The 17,620-nt window shown below is 43.4% G+C and overlaps 2 protein-coding genes and 1 pseudogene across 2 annotated transcripts; 2 read left to right on the top strand and 1 right to left on the bottom strand.

The window, feature by feature from the left end:
* The first annotated feature begins 240 nt into the window (after positions 1 to 240).
* Positions 241 to 3,013, top strand: LOC103700930 (uncharacterized). The gene has a single exon (XM_026802157.4). It carries the CDS (start codon positions 834 to 836, stop codon positions 2,730 to 2,732), a length of 1,899 nt encoding a protein of 632 aa, XP_026657958.2. The 5' UTR covers positions 241 to 833; the 3' UTR covers positions 2,733 to 3,013.
* A 5,588-nt stretch (positions 3,014 to 8,601) lies between these two features.
* LOC103700929 (ferredoxin--NADP reductase, chloroplastic-like) lies at positions 8,602 to 10,396 on the top strand (annotated as a pseudogene).
* A 2,793-nt stretch (positions 10,397 to 13,189) lies between these two features.
* On the bottom strand, positions 13,190 to 17,248 carry LOC103700886 (auxin transporter-like protein 2). The gene is made up of 7 exons (XM_008782784.5): positions 16,937 to 17,248; positions 16,653 to 16,838; positions 16,427 to 16,539; positions 16,130 to 16,313; positions 15,925 to 16,022; positions 14,712 to 15,177; positions 13,190 to 13,808 (listed from the first exon to the last, which is right to left on the bottom strand). Exons 1-7 carry the CDS (start codon positions 17,108 to 17,110, stop codon positions 13,443 to 13,445), a joined length of 1,587 nt encoding a protein of 528 aa, XP_008781006.4. The 5' UTR covers positions 17,111 to 17,248; the 3' UTR covers positions 13,190 to 13,442.
* Positions 17,249 to 17,620: the final 372 nt, after the last annotated feature.

Here is a 17,620-nt window from a genome sequence, read left to right as displayed (position 1 = left end):
GAAAAAATTGTTTGGGCTCTGATAGTTTGTTGCAACGGATAAGGTTTTTCTTTTTTTTTTCTAATGCAAGATGTGAGTAACGATTATTATTATTTAACTATGGTTTCCTTCTTACATGGAGAGTTGCATGAACGCCCCATTTCATTTTTATATGTCGGTCAATCCTCTCTAACGGGGATGAAAAGGATCGATAGAAAGAAAGAGAAAAAGAAAAGAAGAAAAAGAGGCGGGAGTGAGGATGATTTATTTTTTCTATTTTTTTTTTTCTTTTCACCTGCAAATGTTGTAGCTCTGAATGGGCGTCTCGGGAGTCCGGAGCGAAAGATCTTGAAAAAAGCTAGAGCCACTCATATAACAAGAGAATGCCTAAATAGAATTCCACACATTCGCATGGACATTGATGAACCGGTGCCGGCTCGATTTTGGGGCTCTCCGGGGGCGGCTGGATGACTTGGAGAACCCGGTTCTTGGTGATGACCGTCGCGAACTGGAGATGACCCGAAGTCGACCCCCTGTCAGAGGTGGCTCTCCAATCGCCCCGGCAGTAATGGCTGGACAGCGGAATAGCGGATTCCGCCTCTCTTTTTCCATTCCAAAGATGTCGATAAAAGAAATAAATAAAATCGGTTGAATGATAAAAGACGCGTTTGACCCGTTGCCCTTCTCCCTTCCTCTCCTCTCGGGATAACAGAACAAGAGCAGGAGAAAAGATCCCATCGTGACCTCCCCAAAGATCAAGAGAAGGGTAAAACTAATTAGGTCCTCGATTTAGCCCCACATCGGCGGATCAACAAGTGGTGGTGGGGAATTAGGAGGGCGGAGGTGGAGATGCGATGATGGGGGACGGGGTGATGCAGATCCTGGCGAAGCTGATCCAGCTGGCGGATCAGGTGATCAAGCTGGCAGGCGATGCGCCCACGTCCCGGCAGGAGTGCCTGGAGCTCAAGGCCAAGACCGAGAGGCTGGCGGCCCTCCTCCGGCAGGCCGCGCGGGCGGATCTCTACGAGCGTCCCGCCCACCGCATCATGCTGGACACCGAGCTGGTCCTGGAGAAGGCGCTGGCCCTGGCGTCCAAGTGCCGAGCCCACGGCTTGATGCGCCGCGTCTTCGCCATCATCCCTACCACCGCCTTCGCCAAGATGTCAACCCAGCTCGACAACTCCATCGCCGACGTCTCGTGGCTCCTCTGCGTCTCCACCGCCGCGGCCGACGACGACCAGCTCAACGGGCTGCCGCCCATCGCCCAGAACGAGCCCATCCTCTTCCTCATCTGGGGCCACATCGCCACCCTCCACACGGGCTCTCTCGACGCCCGATCCGACTCGGCCGCCGCCCTCGCCTCCCTGGCCCGCGACAACCTCCACTACGCCAAGCTCATCATCCAGGAGGACGGCGTGGGGTACCTCCTTCGCCTCGTCAAGGAGGGCCTGGCCGACGGCCAGGAGAACGCCGCCCGCGCCCTCGGCCTCCTCGGCCGCGACCCGGAGGGCGTCAACAGCATGCTGCACGCCGGCGTCTGCTCCGCCCTCACCAAGCTCCTCAAGGACGGGGGGCCGATGAGAGCCCAGGCGGCCGCCGCCTGGGCCGTCGCCGAGCTCGCCGCCAACCACCCCGCTTGCCAGGACCTCTTCGCCCAGAACAACGTCATCCGCCTCCTTGTCGGCCACCTCGCCTTCGAGACCGTTGAGGAGCACAGCAGGTACTCCATCATCCCCTCCTCCAAGGCCACGTCCATCCACTCCGTCGTCCTCGCCACCACCCCCAACAACAAACCCCCCAATTCCTACACCACCAAACCGGAAGACAGAAGCAGCAACCCCTTCCCGAAGCCCAATGCGCAGTCCCAGATCCATTCCGTGATCCAATCCACCATAGCCTCCGCCAAATCCTCCAAACACGCCGCCGCAACTGCCAACGGCGCCGTCCCTTCCTGGAAGCCCCACGTGTCCTCCGGGTTCGGGACCAAGGGGAGGGAGGCGGAGGACCCGGCCACCAAGGCCGAGATGAAGGCCATGGCGGCCATGGCGCTGTGGCAGTTGGCCAAGAACAACCCTTCCATCTGCAAGAGCATCACCGAGTCCCGCGCCCTCCTCTGCTTCGCCGTCCTCCTCGAGAAGGGCTCCGGCGACGTGCGCTACTACTCTGCCATGTCCATCATGGAGATCGCCCGCGTCGCCGAGCACAACCCCGACCTCCGCCACTCCGCCTTCAAGCCCACCTCGCCTGCCGCCAAGGCGGTCGTCGACCAGCTCCTCCGGATCGCCGACAAGGGCGTCTTCGACGATCTTCTGATTCCCAGCATCACCGCTCTCGGCTGCCTGTCGAAGACCTTCCGGGCGACGGAGACGCGGATCATCGGGCCTCTGGTGCGGCTGCTGGACGAGAGGGAAGCCATCGTGTCGAGGGAGGCGGTGATTGCCCTGACCAAGTTCGTGTGCAAGGAGAATTTCCTTCGCGTCGAGCATTCCAAGGCCATCATCGAAGCCGGAGGGGCAAAGCACCTCGTCCAGCTGGTGTATTTTGGGGAGCAGCTCCAGACGGAGGCGTTGATTCTCTTGTGTTACATCTCCCTCAACGTACCGGAGAGTGAGGATCTCGCACAGGCAGGGGTCCCTGCGGTCCTCGCCTGGGCTTCGAAGCAGGGGCACTTGGTGCAGGACTCCAGGGTGGACTCCTCCTTACCGGAGGCCAGAGGTCGGATGGAGCTCTATCAGTCAAGAGGATCTCGATGATCGACGACATTGATGCAGGGCGAGATTTCTTCTTGGCAATCCAAAACCAGAGGGTTGCTCGGTGTAGATACATCAAACTTTTCCGTCCAAGTTCTTGTTACCGTTTCAATCGGTCGCGTACACCTCTACTGTGATTTGCGCGGCTGCTGTAGGGATGACCCGTAAATGCTTGTTCCGATTTAAGGAATTTTGTAAGCCGAGCTGGATAGATGAAGTGGATTTGTCTGCTGTGAGCGTTCTATCATCGCCTAATATATATATTTTATAATATTTTCTGTTTATACGGATCACTTCTTGCACTAGCGTTGGCTGATTGAATCTAGGTTAAGATTAACCAGGATTATGAAAACCAAAAATATCCTCATTTTAATAGCAAATAAAAATCAAAACTTAGTCTTTTCCCTCTAATGCTGCCGTCTTGTCGTCCGAGGCTTGGCCATTGAGAGTTAAAAGGTTCGTTAAGTTGAAGAATCAAAAACAAAAATATCCAGAAAATAAAAAAAAAATAATACTTTAAAAAAAGGTAGAATATTTTATTCTCGCTAGTTAGCTTAACGTAAAGCATGTATAACCATTAAGTTACAAGATTTCAGGTCTTGTAATATAATTATATAAATATGGAAAAGACAGGAACTAACATGTAAATACAAAATATTTCGTGAGCTAATCTACGAAAGAAACTTTATTTTTAGTTTTATTTAAATTATTTATATTTGTTCGTTTTTTCCAAACATATCACCCAACTCGTTTTGCCAGGCCATTCAAACGATCGCATAAGGAATCCGACAATGGTTCTTGCATCTGCCTCAACCCAAACCTATCCAATATCCTTCCTGTCTGCTCCATTAAATCAGTAATTTAAATCTTCTAAATTTATTTGAAATTGTAGGTTATTTTTCTTTTTATCTTCTTGGCACAAGAAGGACCGAAACCCAAGATTAAACAGGAGCCAGCAGCTTCTACTGATGCTGCAACATCGAATTGAGGGGTTTTAATTGTTAGGAAATGCTTTGAAAACGTGTGTTTCTCCATGCTTGAGATTCTGCAGGCTGTAGCTCGAATTTGGACATCATGTAAAGCTACAATTGGTTGTCAGAATCTTGACTTTTCAGTAGGATTTTTCACGCATGGCCAATGCTTCTAATTGGCCATTGGATATCTTTTGAAAGTGTATCGAGCCGATCATATATTATTTTGTAACTGGGGCTTTATCTCCGTCGTCATCTTCTTTCTTTATTCCTCACCTAACATTTGTTGCCAAAAAGACTGACCGGTTCTTATTGACTTTTTTGTGAGTTATCGTAACGAATTCTTTGTATTGGATCTAATATTGATGCCAAATTCTGTGCAACCATGATCTAATAATCAAGAGGCATGGTGGGCACATATCAATGTGCCCAATCACCTCTAGACTTCACTGCTTAGCTCAGCTCGGCAAGTCTACTTATATCGCCTGAGCCAACAAGTTAGCTCAGCCTCAAATGTAGTAAACAAATGATACGCCTTCGAACCAACAACAACCAGGGTAGCATATTGACCAATTAGAGATTGCCACGAAGTCTCCAATCAATCAGTCACAGTCCGCTACATGACTGATCCAGATATGCATAAAGAGTCCTTTAAATTTTAAATTCTTTCCCTAGTAGGCGACATCTTGGTTATGATCACTAGCGATTCATAATCACGTGGGCGAGATGTCGGGACGTGTGATAGGCTACCAAAAACGATGGATCTGCACACCAAAATTCCTCAACGACAGACGTCAACTCTCCTCTGTATAAACCATTCCAGAGGGGACCCTCCAAATGAGTGCTCTCGAGCCTTCTTATGCCCCTATGCTGACGCTTTATTGTTCTCACAACACTTTCGTTGTTCTCTGAGAATCCGTTTGATTTAGTTATCAGAGGGTCTCCCGTCGGATAATCTTCCAGCAAAACGACTTCTTCGTCTTTACTACCTAATGTCGGATCTGACGTCGGAGCCAAGATCAGAGCACGATCTTCTCTTACCAGCACCGTCTCGGAAGTGCCAGCATCATAACCATTGTCATCCGAGCATAATGACCATCAACTCGCCGCCTTAGAGGCACTTCGTGATCTTCAACCAATCTCTGCGATTTGAACTGCCAATTATCTGAGCACTCTAGCAGCTCAGCCAGCTCGATGCTTGGTCGGGCCGATTCTCGGCGGCCACAGAAGCCATGTTTCGATGAGAAAATGGTTAGAACTTCTTGCGTAGTTGCTGCTTGTGAGTGGTTTCCATAATTCTATACTATAATCACATTTGTAAGGCTCGTAGAAGTCTCCCCTAAACCTAGGCCAGTATCATATGGAACTATAAGACCAAGGATATCTCGATTCATGAATTGAGATCATTTGAAGTCTCGATAAATGCACTACTATATTGAGCTGTTCTAGTAAGTTCTGTGTCTTCCATGTTTCTTCTTCCGTACATTCTCCCCTATTTTTTCTTGTAAATCTTTCTTTCTTTTTGACTAAACTTTAGATGACGACCACTACCCCTCTCTCTCTCTCTCTCTCCTTTTTCATCAAAAAAAAAAAAAATTTATGAACTTCGTGAAAATATAAAAAAGAATAAGGTCATGCGCGACATTTAATAAAAGCCGAAAAGGAATACACAACATTTGAAAAGTCGCCTGCAGCCCATCAGCTGTAACCAAGTGGAGAAGAGCAGTAAAATCCATCTAGAAAAACGGAGAAAACAATCCGGCTCCGGGCGTACTCGGCACGCTGTCATCGCCAGCACCGAAAGCGTCACTGATCGCTGAAGGACTCTCAGTTATATTAACGAGGCTCAAATAAAAGCATAGCAAATGGCTTCTCAAGCCCTTCTTGTCCTTTATGCGGTCGCTAGATTTTCCTGCCGACGCACGTGTGCATCCCATCGGTGCAAGTTGGCCAGCATTTCATGCGCTGCCGACTGTCGTCGCTTTGGGGGCATGGCCGGTGATCATCGCAGGACTGCAAGAGACGGCCAATGGGACAAGAATCTTAAGCGCTAGGCTCCAAAGAAGAGCGCATGAAGGACCCACTGGCACCAGACGGCAGGAAACTTTGTGACCTTGGGACGTCGTTTATGGGGACACAGGACTGTCATCATGTCGCGTTGCTGCTAATGCACCAGTGTAAAGGACAACAGACAGCAGTGACGTCGATGCAATCTTATTTAAAGGATTTCTGAACTACTGAAAATCCAGATCATGTTTCGTTCTGAACTCTGTACCAAAATAGCAGTGATGAAGAAAATTGCATTGGCTGGCAGAACAAATCGAGACTTTGCAATGATCAGCTACTGTTCCGCAGGTGCAATGCATATGAGCATGACGTAGACGACTCTAATCCCGCTGTTGAAAGCTACCTCAAATCCAAGATTGATTGTCCATCAATCCATTCATTTGGCTTTTGAATATGAGGAAGAATTTTTTGCTCCTTGCTTCAATCGTTCGAGGTACTGAGAAACCTGCAGCTCTAGCAATTCTTCTTCTCCATTACAAGAAGTTCATCGGGTACCGGCCTCCACCTCTTGGAACTTTGAAAATCAACGCAACTTTGATGGCCTTGTTAGAGATAATTAAGATACTGCTGGATTTCTTATTCGAGATCATTATGGCCGTCTCATCTAATGCTTGTACTAGGCGATTTGCAGCTACATCTGTAGCTAAGAGCTGCATGGAAAGGGCATATCATTGCAATCGTCACTTATAGTGCACAAGAATTTTGCTTGAATGTGACTCCAAAGTTATCATTAATTGAATTATTATGAAGTCTTCTTTTACATCATCCAGCCCTCTTCTTATTGATGTCCGCCATCCTTTTGCAATTTTGGATTTATTTGCTGCTAATCATGATTTTAGAGAGTCTAACTCCGCGGCAAATTGGCTGGCAAGTAGAGATTCTAATTATGATATTTATCCAAATGATGATGTTCATCCTGAGCTGGCTTTGTTATTACAAATTGATTGTATGAGACTTCCTTATATGCGGTTTCATTGAGGCCATTTACGCAGAGTTCTTCCTTTTTACACCCCCGCACCCCAACCTAAAGAAGGAAAAAAAAACAAAAAAACAAAATAGAGGGAAATAAAGGTGGAGCATGCTCAAGGCATTGCGATTAAAAAAAGGAACAGTGCGCTCTATTGCACGAGCTTAATCGACCAGGTTCTCCCAGGATACGGCAATCTCCACCCGCTGAGCGTCGCTGCGATAGCCACAAGCCTCAGGAATCCAGTTGCAAGGCCTTATGCTATCTAGAAAGAAATTAGATAGCTGGGAGAAGAAAATTGGACAAAATTTAAGAAAAATCTAGCTAGTAGAAAAATACAAAATAAAGAATCAAAAGGTCAACAAAATAGTCAGGCTAATGATAGCCCATTAACAGTTATACTAGCTAGATTCGAAGTTTATCACAGAGAATAAATCGGGTGTCCAGGTTGTAAAGTTTTCAAAATTTCCATACATGACTCCTGGATTTGATATACTAGTTTTCTTTGTTTTCCTTTCCTCAATGTGGCGTGCAGCACTGTGAACTGGTGGCACAAGTTGGTGGCTCATAGTGAAGTTCTAGTTGTGTGAGACTAGAAATTTAATATTACTTTAAGTAGTTAGCTAGGACTACAAAAGGCATGGGGTCTGTGGCCTCATATTATACGGACTCCAAACCTGTCTTGGAAACCAAACTTCTTAGATTATTAAAAAAAAATTATATTTGTTTTCTCTTCTGGAGCTACAGGTTATCTCTATCAAGTTTATGTGTGTAGCGAAAATGACGGTGTTCCTCCGCAGCCAACAGCTGTATTGCTGCTTCATTGATTTCTTTGAGAAGACGGTCATCTGCTCTCTTTCGACTATGCTTACACTACTTCAAGAGACTTTTTAAGACTGGCTAATTGAAAACGAAAAATGGGGTAGAGTCTAAACAGGCCAAGCCCAATAGCCCTTTAGCCTTTTAGCTCAAGGCCCAAAGCTCAGATATGAGCATAGCCTAATGTGGATCGGTTTTGGTCAAGAGCAAACTGAGAGTAACCCCCAATTTCAGGAATTAGGCAGTTTCCATTGGTGCAATATTAGTGCTTTTACCAAAACTAGCTATTAATCCTTCTTTTCTGTTTCATTTTGGGATCAATTTTCGATAATTTTTCTATTCTACTACATAATGCCAAGTCCCACAATGTGTTAGTTCATGAGGCATGTCCAATCATCCACGTTTCTCACCACAATTGGGTCAACTTATAGCTTGCTACATAAAACAATGGATGCCCTAAAATTCACGTGCATCAAATTAGAATCTATTTTATAATTATTGACATATTTTTATGATTGGTCGTCAACCTGACATCAACCTTTCACCTTTCTTAATTATCCAGACTTCGGACTGGCTGTGGTGCTGTTAGATTGCCTAGCAATATCAATTTGCTTAGAAGTAGTTTCCAACTCCCTGTGCAATCTGTGTAGGATCCCAGTGATCAATTGCATAAATTAATTTGCTGCAGTAGCTTCATCAGGTACTTGCAACTACTAATTTTAGATGATCTTTCTTCTAGGTTTGATCAACAATGATAAGAAATTATTTGTCTAAGTAGTTCCAATTCATGACTTTCTAAGCCACCATTCTTTCCCTAATCATTACCTCTTTTTTTTCCCTTTTTTTAAGAACAACGTACACTTCCAAGCTACAATCAGAACTCTTCCAGCACAAGCGCTGAGGAGAGAGGTGCCAACAAGCGGACCAAAGTCCCATTGGCCATGAGTATTCGCTGTCAATGTTTTAGGATGTGCCCTTTCGAAATTTGTAATTCATGATTTCATGGGTCTGCTTGATGATTAATTTTGAAGGAAATGTGTTTTGTGTGATGTTTAATTTAATTGGTCTGAGTTATAAGCTAATAGCTATGTTTGTGTCATCACTACAATTAGTTCGAGATGCAAGTATATTCTTTACAGGTTTCTCTGTGTGTAAAGCGGCTTGTTTATACCAATGAGCAAGGAGAAATAGTGAAAGGAGTCTGCTCAAATTTATTATATGGGTACTTTAACTCCCCTACTCCTGTTGTCATAATTTTGACCAACCCAATGTTTTATTGTTTTCTTGATTGACTGATCATATTCCACTCATGTTATGCTGTTGTATTTAAGGTGACATGAATCCTGGTGCTGAAGTCAAGCTTACAGGACCGGGTTGGGAAAGAAATGCTTATGCCTAAGGAGCCCCATGCAAATATTATAATGGCAATCTGGTGACCTTGCTTTATTCTTGTTAGCACTTGGAGATGTTGAGTTCTGCATCGTATTTTAATCCATTGGCCCATTAAATAGATTTTGTAGGGCTTACCGATGGCCTTGCAGGCTGCAGCCTGCAACTGGAACTGGGATTGCACCCTTCCGCTCCTTCTTGTGGAAAATGTTCTTTGAGAAGCATGATGACTGCGAGGCAATGAATGCGACAGCGAATGCTTAGAAGAATTTGCTCAAGTCAGGCTTTGCATAACAAGAAGTGAAGTGGTCTTATAAATGCAACTTATTAGGCAAGCCATTGGATAATATTAGTGGCAATTTACTTCTGAAATTTAATCTACATGGGAGATTGATGTCATCCGCTATAGTAAATGTCTCGTAATTGTAAATGAATTATAAGCCTAAAAAAGGCTCTAGATGAATTATGTCATGCGTGTGACTAAACTATTAGAAAATCGCAGTTTGGATTGCTTGCTACCCATGCTCCATTACTTGCTTATGGTGTTTCAAATAATTCGTCATGGGATGAGCAAGATTGATTTATTGAAATTCTTATGCAGCTCAATGGACCAGCATGGCTCTTCTTGGGAGTTCCTACAAGCACCTCATTGCTGTATGAAGAGGTAGGCTTATCATTATGTATTTACAATTCTAAAAAAGAAATAATCATTGTATTCCAAATTCCTTTATGTTTCTTTTGGTCATTAAATCTCATAATCAGCTACTGCTTATATTTATGTTCTTAATGGACCTCATGTGGTGATTTTAACATGATATCAGAGGAGAGGTCTTGAGTTCGAACCATGTTTTCGCACTCTTTAATCTCATTATTAAAAATTTCACATGTTGGGCTCACCCATTAAAAAAAACTCTAGCCAACATATGAGGGAGAGCAAAAGAAAATATAAAATATATAAATAAATCTACTTTATCCTATTAGTTTAAGCTTTTTAGGACAAGTGGTGATTTTAACACCTCACACTCTTGCAATGTGTAGGAATTTGAGAAGATGAAAGAGAAGGCACCAAATAATTTTAGGGTCGACTTTGCTGTCGGTAGAGAGCAAACGAATGAGATGGGAGAAGAAATGTACATACAAACTCGTATGACATGGTAATACCTATGTATATATGTTTGGTATTGATAACATTATGGTATCTTTGGTATGTGTGACAAATTGAGGGGGGAAAGTCATATGTTATGCATACTAATTTTCTTAATTCTGTTGCTAAATTTGCAGGTATTGACTGGTCGGAATACAGAAGGAACTTGAAGAGGGCAGAGCAGTGGAATGTGGACGTACGTGCATTTGTGTATGCTGTGTTTCTCCTCCATGGAGCCTACTCCTATCCTATACTCTACTCGTATGTAGATGGGCAATCCTCTTTTGTGTTTTATGCTAGCTTCTTGTGAGGCAACTGTATTATTCTGGCCTCTTAAATTTTATTCAGGAGGAATTTTAAAATTGTAATTCTAGCTGAATTCAATATCATGTAATGAACCTCGGCTCCCGTTATAGTTTCGCTGCTAATTTTCTGCAAGGAGCAGCTGAAGAAATGGTGTTCTACGTGGAAATACAAAGAGAGGATTTCCTCATGCACAATGATCCTTAGTGTTTTTCCTGTAAGAGAGTTGGTAGATGACTGTCATGAAACTCTCTCTTATATATATACCAGTGACATGGATACTGTTTTCATCCACTTTCCCTCTCAACTCAGAGTTTATATCTGTCTAACACTGCCTAATAAATCTATGGTTGTGTCTTGCAGGCTGTAGGTACTTGAAATTCTCAAGCGCCTGGGTCTCTTACCTCCATTCAGCTGCTCTGTTTCCAATGGATATCCGTGCTGTCTTGATGGGAAATACGCATCATAGTATTTGACTGCTTGGCACGTCCCTGCTTTCTTGCAGCCTTTGGAAACATTCTAGGTAACATCTTAGCTCATTAGTTCTTGTTTTCTATCTTATGTTCTTTAATCAAATTTTATGTTTCTAAGTTTTAACATCCTTCTTTTGGAAGCTGGTGAATTTTTATCATCATTGCTCCTGAATTTCCTGTCTTTGCCTCCAATCAGATTTTTATTATGGAGAGAAGTGACGAAAATGCGACATTATGGTGTTGATGTGTATTTGGGGTGAGGACAATCCCAAATCAAACTAGTTTTTTAGAAATCATCAGTTTGCAGCTACCGATACCAAAAGAAATTATTGGTTAGAATCTTTAAATTACTCCTATAGTTAGGCTTCTCTGTGAAACAATACCTGGATATTGGTTAGAAGTTATCAATATCTGGACTTCTACTATACAATTACAAAATCATCTGGACCTAATTCCCAAAAATTGTCTTGGAAGAATCCTTGTTTCTGTGTGGGATATGTGGATATTCTGTGAGTTGTTGTTGTCACAAAAGTTGTGCTTGTAATAAATCATTTTATTCAATTCTTTGATTACATCAATAGTGTCAAAGTATAAGGTCATCTGTTATCTTTACTTGGATTTACTTAAAATCACTAAATAACCTGGTTTTCAGCTCTTTTTTTAAAAACTTCAATGGTAATAGACCCCCCAAAATACCCTATTTACATGAAACAACCTGGGTTAGTTTCTGATAGTCCTCTGGTGATGCTTGGTGTTTGTTGCTCAAGGTCCAACAGACTACTATGTTTGTCATATCAGATAATGTACATGCAGCCTTCGCTAGGAATAAGGATTTATCAAATGGTTGGGACAAACTTGGATAATTATGGTTGTTTAATAGATAATTTACAAATATTGAGATCAGAAAAGCAACGAACCTATTAATTCTTAACCTCGTACCGAGTCGTATTATGTTTAGCTTCTCTGTTGACCCATATTTTGTTGCTGGAAAGAGAGAGAGAGATGCATCGAACAAAGTATCTTGGACCTACTTGCCACTCTAAAAGTGGAAGAACCCTAAGAAAAAGAAGGCTGCAAAGATTCACTTCTTTTTATTATGCTTGTCAACATCCAACAAACTATTATGTTTGTCAGATCAGATAATTCACATGTGGCCTTTGATAGAAATAAGAATTTATCAAATAGTTGGAATGAAATTTGATAATTATGGGCTTGCTTGATAGATAATTTACAAATTCTGAGATCAGGAAACTAACAAACTTATTGATGCTTCTGGTTCTGATAGTGTGTTTTTTTCTTTTTTTTTTTTGGAAGTAAGATAGTTATAATATGTTTAGCTTCTCCATTGACCCATATTTCGTAGCTGAAGAGAGGGATGCATGGTGCAAATTATCTCGTATCCTACCTGTTACTCTAAAAGTGAAAGAAAGCTAAGCAAAAGAAGGCTGCAAAGTATCTCTTCTTTTTATTGATAGTTCCAGTGTATGATGTATGCCAATCCATGGATAAAGCAATGGCTTTATCTAGTCCAAAGTAAATAAGTAATGGCCATGCCATATGTCATTTCCCTTCCTGGTTCTCTCAACTACACTGCAATAGCAAAGGACAAATTCTTCCTCTTGGTCTTGCATTTTTAGAGGAGACAACTTTCCCACAAAGTTGCTGTTTTTTACCCCATTTGTCCGATGTTCTCTAGTTGATATAGGGCCAAGAATCAGGTACCACATTAAGTATCTAGAGTGACAAGGCATTACCTAAATGCGAAGATTAGCTAATGAAATTAAGACGGATATTAATTATGGTTTTGTTGGGACTTCGCAGAACACTGCGGACGGAGCATATATAGTGTTGTTTACTGTCAGATGAACAGTGTCACCTCTTAATGTAACATTATACCCCTATTTGCATGTTTCTTCTCCAAGATCACCAAGAATCCACCCGTTGATGATAGTCATCTAATCGTGAGCACTTGAATATAGCACTGCAACATTAATTTTTTCCACTAGAGTTTCATGATGAATATATGCTTGCAACCCGTAAGGGGCAGGTTTTAGACAATCTAAACCAGCTACCATCTTTTGGCGCATTTGGAATATATAGTTAGATCTGCAACAATGTGTGTTTTTTTTTTTTCCCCTCAGTACTCATCAGACTCTTTTCCCTTAAAATCAGAATGTATCACTGTCTAAAACTGCGTTGCTTGGTATCGGTAAGGAATAAAGCTTCCAAGAACCAAGAAATGGCAGTGCTCTCCTCTTAGCTAGCAATGAAGTAAAGCAATCATGCAGCAACGAGAGAGAGAGAGAGAGCATGAGTAGAAGATAAAGTTAGATGCAACTGTTGCTGCCACATCGCATTGATAATTCCATTCAACTCACATTCCTGAATTGACCCCAGAAAGAAAAAGAACAAGAAGTACTGAAACATTGGCAGCGTTTGTTCTCTCACCTTCTCTCTACCAAACGACCATGGGACAACTTGCCTACATGGAACTACTTGCCTCTTCCTGCCTTCCTCTTTTTCACGGCTTAGCCTAGTAGTTCAAAGGCCATACCTTGGTCTCATTTCACATTGGTAAGCTCATGGGCCAAGATGGTGGTGGACAATATAAGAAGGCGATGGAGAGGGAGAGGGAGACATGCTGCTAGATATGGTTGGAATGGTGTGGTTATGAACATTAGTGGGGAATGGAGCAGTGGAAGGAGCCTGAGTGCTGGTAGGAAGCGGAAGACCATATGGTGGTGGTGGTGGTGGTGGTGGGAGTTGGGGACATTGGTAGCATTTGGTGAAGAGACCAAAAGTGTCAATCTGGTGGATGAAGTTGGCCATGCTAGCCCAACCCCCGAACCCGAATCCCACCACCAGCACCCAACCCACCACAAATGAGTTGATTGTGTACGTGCCAATCCACCTCCCGACGAACCTCGGCGGTGGCTCCACCGCGTTCTGCAAAGCGCAACAAAAGACGTGTTAGTGTTTAGCTAGCAATATTTATCGCAACGACTACGTACTTATGAACTCCTCGGATTTGGGATACTTGCTTATTGCCATGGCTGAAAGCTATTGATTCGATTGATTATCTGATATATATATATATATATATATATATATATATATATATATATATATATATATATATATATATATATATATATATATATATATATATATATATAATATATATATATAAAGTAATCTATTAAATTCGAAATTCGTTCTTGAAATGTGATTTTCTTGCATGTTGCATGCATTTTAGTCCAAGGTTAATACAGGTATTATTAATTAATTGATTTCACCACTAATATTCATATTGTACTGCATCAATCACTCTAGTACGAATGATGCAACAATGTAGGCATGAAATATAGCTACAGAAATTTGCCTTTTAAAATATTTATTTTCGTACAAAACTACAAATTAGCATGAGGAACAAGTTGCTCTCCCCAGAAAAGCATAAGGGGCATGTTACTCTGGAGACAGTCAAATCCATTTGTTTACTATATTTAATGTGGTCAGATCTATTGCGTACGCCCCAGTTGTCTGCCGGGGTGGGTTTTTTCACTTATCTTGATCCTGCATTGATGTTATAAATTCTCATTCTGTAACTTATTATCTGCTTTCTTTTCTTCTTCTTCTACGATGTAATTTATGCAGACTGCATACTTTTTTTTTTTCATTTGTTCTGAATAAAATTTAGTGAGTAATGTGAGTTCCTCTCATTACTCTCTATCTTCTAAGAAAAAATAATGCAATAATAATTTTTTTCCAAGGGGTTAAACGCAAACCAAAAGAAAAAGAATAGAAAAGGCTGAAGATTTTATTTTTTGTAAAAAAAGGGGAAAAAATTACCTCCCGGGCGGCGGCGGAGCGGAAGGTAAGCATGTGGGCGAGGGAGGGAATGACGTAGACGGTGAAGCTGACGAGGAGGGAGCCGACGGTGGAGTTGATGGGCCCGAAGAAGGGGAAGATGATGGCGAGGAACCAGATGGGCACCACCACGGGGAGCCGCGCCGCCGCCCGCTTGCACAAACTCCGGCAGTCGTGGAGCCCCACCAGCTTCTCCCACACGAAGTAGAGCGGCGTGCACGCGAACCCGAACGTGATGAACTGGTGCACCAGCATCAGCACCACCGCCGCATCTCTCCACCCCGTCCGCGGCAGCAGAGCTAAAGCGTTCGAGTGGTCGAGTAGTAGGTCGCCGAACGCCCAGTAGACGCTCGCCGCCGACGGCAAAGTCAGCGTCATCACGTACAACGTCGCTAGCAAGTAGATCGCCTTGAACTTTTGAGGCTTCCACATCGCATGCATGATCTCCCTGATGATGATATATGTTTTCTCTCATTAATTAGTCCTAGATGGCTATTTATCTAGTGTTATTATTAGTATTATTAGCAAACTATTTTTTTTACTTGTAGGGCAAAAGAACAGGATTATGCAGGACGTCGATTGGTCCATATGCATCTGTCTTAGTCGAGCATGCAGTTAGCATGCATCAGTGGATGCGACTGCCTCCTGCCTTAAAGGCAGTCAATGATAACTTGTTTGACCGTCAAAATTAAGCATGCGAATACTGTCAGCTTTCACAGAGAGAGAGGGTCTTGGCGCTCTACTTTGAAGAGCTAGCTAGTAGCAGTGTTTATGTGATCGAGTGGATGGATAAAGATAACAAAGAAGTGAGCGAAGCTGCAGAAGAGAACAAATGTTGCAAGCAGCTGTCTCTAATTTCTTTATTTTGAAATAAAAGAAAGAAAGAGAAAGAAGCACATGTGAACGTGAGATTTAAAGCGTTAGGGACTCTATCTAACATAGTGAAAGTGTGCATTGTGAAGGTCTTCCAAGTAAGTTGATAAGATGGAGGGCGAGTGGTGGGAGGAGTATAATTAATGGTCCCATTTGCTGGTCAAAGAAGAACACAGATCCGGATGATGCATGCACCACTAAAAATAAAAAATATCAGAGAAAAGAAAGGACGAGGGGGACAGATCACATCACATGGGTTTGATGTGCGGGTTGTGTTTGTTTACGTCGCGTACAGTGGGGAACCCAAGAGCTGTCGCCTTACACTGTAACAGCGTGCCCACCGAATGTGTAGAGAATGTTTGTGGCGCCCGTAAAGTAGAGAACCAGCTTCGTTGGTCCCGAATGCTTCACTCCCTCCACCTGGCGTCATTTCATCACCCAACATTCCGCGTTTCAAGAGACAAGCTAGAGAGAGAACAAAACATAAATAGGTTCGGGCTCCTGTGATACAAGAGGAGACTACACACCTGGCCATGAAGAAGGGAAGCAATGGTGAGATACCAAGCAGTGTAGGTTGTCATTAGGAGGCCCAAGAAGGACCATATCCTATAGTTGTGGAAGGATGGGATGAACACTGTGGTGGCACAGCAAACCCCAAAAATATAGGTCCATGTCCTCTTGTCCAGCTTGTCATTGATGTAGTATATGTTGCTGACACCGAGGAGACACGGAAACAACCATAGATCAGCCCTCTGTGTGCTCTTTACCCTCCCTGTAGTAATCTTTGGAAAAAAAGGAAGGAACAAGCAAAGAGCAGCTAATACCTAGCACAAGCAATGAGCTGAATGACGGATCCAAAGAGAAGAAAAGTGCAGTTGAAGGCCAATCCCACGTTCCTCCAGTGCTTCCCTAGCATCCCATCTAGCACCTCGAACCACTATTTTTCATAACAAAACAAGAGCGAAAAGCATAACAATTAAAAAAAAAACCCAAGAAAATGGCCTTGGACGGTAGTTGACAGTAAACAAAGATCAGTGGAGAGAGAAATACCTGGATGACATGGTTCCTGAAGTCCACCTTCTCCCTCTCCTTCCGAGTCCTATACTCCACATAGAGAATGCTGATGAGGTAAGCCGTCCAGCTACCCATGAGACCATAAAACAGTTGGAACAGGATACCACTCATCATTCCCAGCTGTGAGAAAGAGTACGGGAGTGTAAGTAGCACCTGGGCCACCTGAGTGCCAAACCAATCCAATGTCAGTTCATTTTGTGGTGAGAAATGAGAAGAAAGGGAAGGAAACGACGAAAGGGAGTAGCGAAGGGGTGTTGGACCTGGTTGGAAGCGCAACTGAACCAAGCGTCATAGGCTGAGCCGCCATGCCAGAGGAGGCTGGAGAGCCTTGATTTGACGGTCCTGGAGTCCCCCTCCTGCTCCATCTCTATGTACCTCCCTACCATCACCGTCTCCACCACCTTGTCCTCGTTCCCGTTCGAGGTCGACCCCATCTCCCTCCTTAGCTTTGCGTGCTCTCTCTACTAGCTCCAAGTTCTCTTGTTCGTTATTCCTTCGTCCTTTCCCTCTCTCCCTTGTTTGTGTTGTAGCCGACGAAATGGCACGGCTAGGAAGCTACCGTTTGGACTTCCGCTGGGAAAGAAGCGGGTTGGCCTTCTATTTATATTGCCTTCCTGCTCCACGCGAGCGGCCCTACCCGGTTCACTCGCGAGTCCTCTGCACCCGAACCACGAGGGTTCGCCAATCGTGATTAATTAAGAGTAAAGGCCTTATTATTATTATTATTATTATTATGTTTAATTAAGAATAAAGTCATATTAAAATTATTACATTAATTAATTCTTTTCCCGGTAGCTTTCCACCGCCCGCTAAAATTACTGAAACGCCCTGAAGTGTGTGGCGCCGCACCCATGAAGAGTATTAACTAATTTTGGATTATACGTGGGTTTCCCATGACGCTTGGCTCTACTCTTACGTACTCGCATACCGGACCCGTTCAATAT

This window comes from Phoenix dactylifera, chromosome 6 (assembly GCF_051530095.1).
Source record: "Phoenix dactylifera cultivar Ajwa chromosome 6, Ajwa_hap1_PhDact_Kaust_v1.1, whole genome shotgun sequence".
Lineage (NCBI taxonomy): Eukaryota > Viridiplantae > Streptophyta > Magnoliopsida > Arecales > Arecaceae > Phoenix > Phoenix dactylifera.
The sequence above is the reverse complement of the archived record's forward strand: the minus strand, read 5'-3'. Positions and strand labels throughout refer to the sequence as shown.